The following is a 9,592-nucleotide window of genomic DNA, read 5'->3' on the forward strand; positions in this document are numbered from 1 at the left end:
CTTCTGGTGCCCCAATGGGAGAGAGCCCACAAGCAGGAGCACCGCTTCTCCCACCTGTGACCACCAGCAGCTGGTATACAGACTCTTGCCGTCACAAATGCCCTTCTCCATTTCAATGTCCAGAGTAGCAGCTTGTTGACATCCTCCCAGGGTTCCAAGGACAGATCTGGCTTGTTCTCTTGGCCAGCTGCATGGCGGGTTCAGCAGGAGGGCAAAATCTTTCCTCGCACGCTCAGCTCCAGCGCTTTCAAGGCTGGAAATCCCCTCCGAGGCAATTGTTACAGGAAGAGGCTTATTTATTGGTTTTGCTGGCTGCTTCCTGCCACAGCATCTGCGCAGAAGAGGAGCACCTCGGAGCAGCGCAGCCTCAGCTGCTGCCATCGCCAACACCCAGGAGCCTCTCTGGGCCCCCAAGCAGCCAGCAGCCAGCCCAGCGTGAGTCCGCATTTCTGCCAAGGGTGAGTGTCCCCGGGGTTTGGTTCTCTGAGAATCCCGCCAGAATGGCTGTGGATCCAAACAGGAAATCTGGCTCATCGTACCTCAGGCATCACAATGGTGCCCACAGAATGCCATGGAGGCAGAGCCCTGGCCAAGGGCTAGATGGCTCTTGGGGTTCCTTGCAAGTCCACAGTGCTTGGATTCCACAATTATAATCCTCTTGATCCTACCTATAGGGCAGAGCCACACCATACATATTGGGCTGATAAGAAGCGGTGGCTCCTTCAGGGAATTTTTTTAAAAGCTGAGGTTTTAGTTTGTGTTTGCAATTGTGAGCACTGAGCCGGCAAGCAAATCCCTCGTGTGTGATGGAGAGCAAGACAGTTTAGGCAGTACCAGCCTCATGTATCTTGCAGGGAATCATTCGGCTGAATTTGGGTGAATTCTCATAAACTCACTTCCCAGAGCCAGTGGGCTGCAGTGGTTAAAGCTTTGGCATAGGACCCAGGTGAGACATGGGTTCGAATTCTCACTCAGCCGAGAAGCTCACTGGGTGTAATCTTAGGCCAGCTATTGCCTATCAACCTAACATACCTCACCACAAGTTTCAAATGTTTGTGGAAACAGTCTTAAAATAGTGTTATGCGTTTGGGCCAGGGGATGAAGTAGGCTGTTTGTGAGCTCCTTCTACCCTTTGGATCCAGCAAGTGTTGAAATGTAAGGCCCCTCCCTCAACTCAGAAGGTAGTAAGAAGGATCGATCAGAGTTGAAGGTGGAAGCGATGTGACCTAGAGGTCAAGCAGCAAGCAAGAATTGAGAGAAATGTTGGATTTCTGTTTGAATGAATTCACGGTTGTGGCTATGGAGGAAAATACCATTTTTTAAAGGGGGGGTTTAATGCTATGAGCCCCTCCATCATAGGCTCAGGTTGTTTGTTGTTGACATCTGTCTGTCTCAAGAGACAACAGAGTGCACCTCTGGGGGTGAAGTACAACCGGTGCATTAGCAGCACTGAAGGGACCTCCTTGGGGCGCAAGTCTGGACCGTGTGTCTGGGGGTCCTGGGCGGCCCAGATGTCAAGACCCCCCTCTCAGCCTCCCTGATGGGCTCCAAAGGAAAGCAGAGCAGTATGTTTGGCACCAGCTGGGCTGCAGGAGTTGCCAGAATGAGGCATTCGAGGCGCCATCCAACCATCTTGGGGACTCCATCAGGATTTGTGGAGGATTTACTCCTTAGCCTTGTCTTCTTCCAAAGATATCCCTCAAGGCAGCAGAGGTTTCAGATCAGTTTTCCTTCTCCCAGACGGGACACCTAACCAGCTGGTTAAGCCCCATCTGCCCCATCAGGTTGTATATATGTGTAAGTAAACCATATATCATAAAGACACCACAGTCTCTGCTGCGCCTCATTTCCAAAGGAAACATGAACCCATGGAGTCTCACAGCACACAGAGATTGGAGTGGCGTGCAACCATCGTTACCAATAAATGTTGCAATATACAAAGTAACACTTTGCTCTGCGTGTCCCTCCAGGTGCATCTTGCTGTCACCTGTACTCACTGGGAGAGGCCAAGATGTCGACTGGCTTGCTCACGCTGAACAAGCAAAAGGTCCCTGCGGAGATCTCAGACAAGAATGTCATCAACATCACCATCAACCAGGAGTCTTCTCTCTCTTACCTGTTCAAGGCTGTGGGGCAGTGCTGGGCAAGGCAACAGGAGCCCCCACAGAAGACCCAGCAGGCACCAGCCTCTGACCCCACAACAGCCCATCATTTCTCGCTCCATTGCAATGGGGAGCAGAAAGTTTTGGGGGTAAGTGTGTGTGTGTGTGCGTGCGCATGCGTGCGTGCGTGTGCGTACTAACTGGCTACATAATCTGATGGACACTCACTAGGGAGCAGGGCCATTAAATGAAGGGGCTCACTTCCAAGGAAGCATGTGCAGGATTGAGCCACATGCCCTGAAGGCCAATCCCACAAAAATAGAATTCAGGACAAGCAATTGTGTTTGCAGAATGTAAAGGTTGGAGAAAGTTTAAAGGGTTTGCCTTAAGCGGAGTTCCCTGAAGGCACGCCAATAGACACAGGCTTCAAGGGAAGAATTAGGCTTTTAAGGAACGAGGGTGGTGCTGTGGGTTAAACCACAGAGCCTAGGACTTGCCAATCAGAAGGTCGGCGGTTCGAATCCCTGCGACAGGGTGAGCTCCCGTTGTTCGGTCCCTGCTCCTGCCAACCTAGCAGTTCGAAAGTACGTCACAGTGCAAGTAGATAAATAGGTACCGCTCTGGCGGGAAGGTAAACGGCGTTTCCATGGCTGCTCTGGTTTACCAGAAGCGGCTTAGTCATGCTGGCCACATGCTGGCTCCCTCGGCCAATAAAGTGAGATGAGCGCCGCAACCCCAGAGTCGGTCGTGACTGGACCTAATGGTCAGGGGTCCCTTTACCTATGTAGGATAACCTTCCCAGAATATCAGAGAGGCTACCTTTGATGATGCCCGTCCAACTACACAGTCAATGAAGACCTGACCAGACAATTGCATCAATGCTTTCCCATCGCGGTTGCACAGTTACAACATGTTGTCATTCTTAAACCACTCAGAGACCCTTTGTTTCTTCTGACTGGCCCACCCCAACCTCCTCTTTGTAATAACATCTACAAATACACAGACATCTTTGAGTGTCTTTCGTCATTGTCTTCTGAGCGATTGCTCCTCATATTAGTGGTCTGCCAATGTTTGCTTTCAGTTCTCTCTGTCGATACTTTTCTTCCCTTCTTGACCTGAGACTTAGTGCAATCACAATGCTTGGCCGATTGCCTAGTGCTTCATTCTCCACCTCCACGTCTACTTGCATTTCATTCCTTTTCATTGCTCTAAGAGCTAAAAGAGTGCAAGGCTTGCACACACTTCTGCCTCTTCTATCCGGAAAGTGCATACACAGATTTCAGACTGCAAAGCTCTAACTGTGCAAAATGGATTCAGAGGTGGAATAAAATGGGGAGATTCTCCTACATAAATGGGTTTGCAGGAGGAGGTGGGAGCGAAAAGATGCACCAATGATGTCTGAGCACTGCAGTTTCCCCCCTTTTCCTTCATCTCAGGTGTGCTGAGATAAGGATGGAGCCATGGGTGTGTGTGGTGGATTTCTTCCATCAACACAACACTGTGATGTTTGAGACAGCTTTACTTTTTCCAACAGCAGTAGTCGGTCGCTGAGGAACCCACAAAAGTGGAGTCCCCAGGCCTATAAAATGATACAGGCTCACAAAGAGCAAGAGGTGACATGACAGAAGTCTTTTCTTTCAGAACATGCAGAATATAGTTCAACTTTTTTGAGTCCACACCTCCCTTGGCCAAGTACATTCTTTCTGCTGCACCCCTGTGGGGCTCAGGGGTTGTGTCCCCCCTTGCCTGCAGCCTCTCACCCTTTTTTGAACACCCTGCCTTGTGGAGTGTTTCCTCAGCCTCCTCTCACGTCTCCTTGGGAGTCCTTCTGGCAGCCTCTGCTGCAGCAAACAGCTGTGCAAGCTTTTGGGAGGCAGAGACATCAGAGGAAGGGGAGGAGGCCAGAGAACAGTGTTGCCTGCGGCACTCCGGACCATCCTTCAAGGCACCCCAGGGTGCCATGGAACACTGATTGAAAACCACTGAGTTAAACTATGGAACTCTCTCTCTCTCTCTCTCTCTCTCTCACACACACACACACACACACACACTCACGGAAAACCAAACTAAAGACTGGGAAATGCTCCTTGGGGGCACGGCAGGCCCCCAGTACCTCCCAGCGTCTCCTAGTGGGCTCGTCTCTGGAATGTCATGTCCTTTCACTCCCGAGTGCCCCCCCCCCCCCCCCGTGCAACACTTCTCATACGAAAAGTGCACACCAGTCTTCTGGCATCACGCAGCAAGAAGATAGAGACATCTGTAGCTCTAAACTACGTTTTATTCACCATATATACAGAGAATCCATAATCACGTCTGCCCTCCAAACTCTGGCAGAAAACAGAAAGCACACAGCACTCTCAGACTGAAGAGATACAACAGCCTTCCGTTCCCACACTCTTCTCAGACATCTCATGTGATTTATACTAACCACACTAGCCACTCTGGGCAGCTTCCAACAAGGATTAAAAATACACCAAAATGTCAGACATTAAAAACTTCCCTAAACCTGGCTGCCTTCAAATGTCTTCTAAATGTCAGATAGTTGTTTATCTCTTTGATATCTGGTGGGAGGGTGTTCCACAGGGCGGGTGCCACCACCAAGAAGGCCCTCTGCCTGGTTCCCTGTAACTTGGCTTCTTGCAGGGAGGGAACCACCAGAAGGCCCTTGGAGCTGGACCTCAGTGGGGCTGGAGACACTCCTTCAGGTATACTGGACCGAGACCATTTAGGGCTTTCAAGGTCAACACCAACACTTTGAATTGTGCTCAGAAACATACTGGGAGCCAATGCAGATCTCTCTGGACCGGTGTTATGTGGTCCCGGCGGCCAGTCCCAGTCACCAGTCTAGCTGCTGCATTCTGGATTAATTGCAGTTTCCAGGTCACCTTCAAAGGTAGCCCCACATGGAGCGCATGGCAGTAGTCCAAGTTGACAGAGCCACTTACTGTGTCTTGTATGTGTCACTGAGAGATGACACGATGGCCATCTCCGGATATCTCAAGGGCTGTCACATGGAGGATGGAACAAGGTTGTTTTCTGCTGCTCGGGGGGCGGGGGGGGGGGGGAGAGGACTCAACCCAATGGCTTCAGGTTGCAAAAAAAGAGATTCTGACTAAACATCAGAAAGTCCTTTCTGACCGTAAGAGCTGGAGGATGCGAGCTCTCTTTCATTGGAGGTTTCTAAGCAGAGGTTAGGTGGCTATTTGTCATGGATGCTTGAGATTCCAGCATTGCAGGGGTGGACTAGATGACCCCTGGGAGTCCCTTCCAACTCTGCAATGCCGCAGTTCTATGAAACATGCATCTTGCTTCCTTTGTGAGAAAACCTTAACCTTGGTGGATTTGCCTTTCAGGGGGCCCAGATCCTGCTGGGCCTTGTGGTCATCAGTCTTGGGGTGGTGAATGACTATGGACATTTATTCTACATACGGTCCGGAGCGCCTTACTGGACGGGAGGTCTGGTGAGTCCTGGGCAGCTGCCATGCTTGGAAGTGAATTTCAGCTTCAGGATCCTTCTTCCCGTACTGCAGCTGGGGCAACAAGGCTCCCGAGGATTGTGGCTGATGAGAACCAAGACCTTGGCATGAGCAAGCAGGGCACAAGTCAGCTAGATAGGCAACAAACAGGCAGGTCCCTGCCCCCAAGGAGATTACAGTCTAAAACATCCAATAGTGAAAACAGCAGTAAGGCGGGGGGGGGGGGGTGAGAAAGAGAAATTGACAGGAAGGAGGGAGAGAGAAATGACCGATCTGGGTACATGCAGTTATACCTCCCATGACGACACAAGGTCACCATCTACTGTGAAGCTCAGAAGAGCAAGGGCCATTATGATATGGCAGGTGGTGGGTGGGCAGGAGCAGAAATAAGCCTGGATTCTTGACCACTGGGCATGCTGGCTGCTGCGAGTAAGGAGTCCAGTGGCACCTGCAGCAGCCCTAGACATCTCCCAGTCCTCCACTAGGCAGACAGCTGGTCCTCCATGTGGCCTTTATTTCCTATCCCAGACCTACTTCCAGGTTTACAGAGATCCCTGGCTGGTTTCTGGTAGCAAGAGCTGTTTGACAGTGTTTGACAGTATGACTCCCTTGGGAGGTGGTGGACTCTCCTTCCTTGGAGCTTCTTGAGCAGATGTGGGGTGGCTGTCCTTCAAGGATGCTTTAGCTGAGATTCCTGCATTGCAGGGGTGGAGCTAGGTGATCCTTGAGGTCCCTTCCAGCTCTACAGTTCTGTGATTCAGTGCCCTGGCCACTGAAGCAGCTGAGGAAGATCCACTCAGAAGTGGTGCAGGCCACTTCTGGTGGTTCCAGGAGCAGCAGGAGTTGGGCATCTCCCTACCCTCTGCCCCACACAGCCTTCAGGCACTCTGACCTTTTCTCCTTCACAGGTTATGCTCTCTGGTGCCTTGTCCATCGTGGGCGAGAGACGTGCTGGCTTCTGGGTAAGTGTGGCAGGTTCCAGGAAAAGCCTGTGTTGCCTGCTTTTGGTCTCAAAGATCCCTCAGTCAGGTATTCTTTAGCTGCGTGATTCCTGCATTTTAGGGGGTTGGACTAGATGACCCTTGGAACCCCTTCCAACCCTACAGTTCTGTGATTGTATGAGGTTTCAGCTTACGTGTAAGGGGAAAAGGGAAGTGACTGGTAGACCTATGCTGAGAAATTGAGGCTCAGTCTCTCCCCCACCTCCAGTCCCCCAAAAGCTGAAAGCCTGAGCAGCTTTGCCCCCTGCCCCAGCCCTACCCAAGGTTGTCTGCTGGACTCCAGGCAGCTCACCTGACATTTTCTGGAACCAGGTCCATGTGGCCACCATCTTCAATTTGGCCAGTGCTGTGGCCGGAATTGTGGCTCTGACGAAAGGCATCGCTTGGATCCCAAACCTTGACCAGACCTTCTACTGGAGAAAGGATGTTTGCCAGACCAGATGGGGACCTTCTTCAACCGGGCCCAGCCCAGACTATGACTATGACTGGAGACAGAGAGACTGCGAGCGAGTCTTATGGGATCTCATGGTGAGCAGAGTCCCATTGTGGATCAGGCGCTTGCCCTGTTACAAGATTGGGGGGCCGGAGCAGCAGCCTCCCCTAAACCTGCTGCGCCCTCCCGCAGTTTGGAACAATGGCCTGAATGTGGGATTTTCCTCTGTTTCTCCTTTCCTCCCCAGGGCGTCGCCTTTGCTGTGAGGGTCTTGCTGCTCATTTTCTCCGTTGCTGCCCTGGCGATTGCTCTCTTCTGCCTTGCATACAGCCTCCACATCCTCTGCTGTGCCCGGAAGGTAGCTGGAAGGGACTGGGGGGCTGGAGGGTGTCCCCCACCCCGAGGGAGTCCATTGCCCTGTTGAACAGCTCTTACTGTTGTGGGAATGTTCAAGGATGCAGGAGAGGATATGTTGTCTGATTATAGCCTTTCCAACTATCTCATAAAAAGACAGTCCCTTTGTCCTCCAGCCAAGAGAGCATCTTTGGCTAAGCAGATGTTGCTTCTTCGATGCACGTAGTCAAAAGAGAGAGAGATGTCTGCCCTGCCCTGTGCTTTTGTCATTACCTGCACAGGTGAGGCCACACCCACCTCTAGTCACATGCAGAGGAAGTCTGTCCCAGCCCAGAAGGAAACAGGAGGTTTACCTGCTGGCTGGACAAACATTCCTTCCCATGTGTAAGCATGTTCACTCTAGGAATGTTGTACTTGACTGCTCTTGTGTTTCACATCCCACAACTGTCACAAAGTTCTTCCTGATGTTTAGCTGGAATCTCCTTTCTTGTAATTTCAATCCACTGACTGAGGTCGAAACCTCTGGGAGCAGCCGAAAACAGTATTGTTCCATCTTTCATGGGAGAGTCCTTTAGATATCTGAAGAAGACTCTCATGTCTCCTCCTTTGAGCAAACGAAGTCCCAAACCCCGAGTTCTGAATCCATCTCTCTCCCTACTCCATAACAAGGGCAAAAATGGGTGCTAGCAAAGACTGGACTTGATGCAGGAAAGGGGGTGGAATAGGAATAGAGACCGGAGATGCCAGCAGCATAGCTACCTTTTAAAAAGAAGCAGAACAGTTTGCACTCTCAGAAACCTAAATGAACTACAGTGGTACCTCGGGTTAAGTACTTAATTCGTTCCGGAGGTCCATTCTTAACCTGAAACTGTTCTTAACCTGAAGCACCACTTTAGCTAATGGGGCCTCTTGCTGCCGCTGCGCCGCCGAAGCACGATTTCTGTTCTCATCCTGAAGCAAAGTTCTTAACCCGAGGTACTATTTCTGGATTAGCGGAGTCTGTAACCTGAAGCTTCTGTAACCTGAAGCATATGTAACCCGAGGTACAACTGTAGTCTTTAAAAAGCATCTCACACTTCCTTCCGGAATTTAGCATCACCTGTGATGTTCAGTAGAGCTAGGGAATAACCTTGCCTGTTGTTGTTTTATAACCTTAGGGAATTGGGGGGGGTGAGAAGAGAGCTGAAATGGGCGAAGCAGCGGCAGGCCAAGTGCAGTCTCGGATTGCTTTGAGAAAGCCCTGGAGAGGAAGGAACGTGGAGGGGCCTGTGGGGAGCTGGGAGCTTTCATTCTCAGCAACTGATTCTTGGGGCAAGACCCACCAGGGCCGAGCTGCTGCGCCCATTAGGCATGACGCTCAGCCAAGTCTAGGAAGATCATGGCTTTGCTAATGAAGAGTGAGCTCCAACTTTGACTGCTTGGTCAAAAGAGCCGTCACGTGAGAGATGGGGCAGGCTTGTTTTCTGCCCAACGGATTCAAATGGCAAAGAAGGAGATTCTGACAAAGCATCAGGAAGAACTTTCTGACGGGAAGAGCTGCTCAACACTTGAATGGATTCCCTCAGACTAGATGACCCCTGGCGGTCCCTTCTGGGATTCTCTGGCATGGGCCTGGGCCCACCTGCAGAGGGGGCAGAGCTTTGATACCTGGGATGTGACTCATGGGCAAAGAAGCCTCTGGGGATTTGGGCTCCTGGCACCTTCCAACACCCCAGGAAAATGAAAGGAGAAGGGGGGACAAACCTGTGAGGGAGGGGGCAGCATCCCTGCTTGTGGTGCCTCACCTGTGGCTATGGAACGGAGGAGGGAGGTGGATTTGGAGAGTTGGGAGTTTCATTCTCTCGGCCACAGGACTTTTCTCTCCTTCCCCCAAACTGCCCCCTCACACTTCTTTCTCCTCTCCCCCTTGCTTTGCAGGCAAGCAGTGCAGACTCTGGTGTGGTCGCGGACCCGGATGTGGCCCCTCTGTATCAGGATGAGGCCCTTATTGAGAACATAGCCTGAGTGGGGTGGTGCTGGCCCTTCAGGGCGAAGGAGCTGTGCTGCAGCCTTCAAGGGGAATGTCACACTAGGCTTGCCTTCTGCTTCACCCGACTTAGCCCAGCGGATTGTGACCCAGTGCTTGCCAAGACCTTTCTCCTGGGGAGTGGGGGGCGGGGCGGTTGAAAGCTCCTCCTGCATCTCAACCTATTAAAGCAGCTATGTTGTAATTCTGTTTGAGGGTGG

The 9,592-nt window shown here is 51.5% G+C and overlaps 2 protein-coding genes across 3 annotated transcripts in view; one reads left to right on the plus strand and one right to left on the minus strand.

Moving 5' to 3' along the window:
• LOC307202165 (uncharacterized protein) overlaps window positions 1–9,592 on the minus strand; it is a 68,706-nt gene that overhangs the window by 44,421 nt on the left and 14,693 nt on the right. The window lies entirely within an intron of this gene.
• On the plus strand, window positions 309–9,576 carry LOC307201346 (transmembrane protein 176A-like). Of its 2 annotated transcripts, XM_079950454.1 has the most exons (7): window positions 309–458; window positions 1,971–2,251; window positions 5,456–5,563; window positions 6,487–6,540; window positions 6,892–7,107; window positions 7,260–7,370; window positions 9,284–9,576. In XM_079950454.1, exons 2-7 carry the CDS (start codon window positions 2,012–2,014, stop codon window positions 9,368–9,370), a joined length of 816 nt encoding a protein of 271 aa, XP_079806580.1. In that variant the 5' UTR covers window positions 309–458; window positions 1,971–2,011; the 3' UTR covers window positions 9,371–9,576. The 2 variants fall into 2 exon arrangements, with proteins under 2 accessions (XP_079806580.1, XP_079806581.1); XM_079950455.1 differs by lacking the exon at window positions 5,456–5,563.

The sequence above is a fragment of the Podarcis cretensis genome, assembly GCF_951804945.1.
Source record: "Podarcis cretensis genome assembly, chromosome: 13".
NCBI lineage: Eukaryota > Metazoa > Chordata > Lepidosauria > Squamata > Lacertidae > Podarcis > Podarcis cretensis.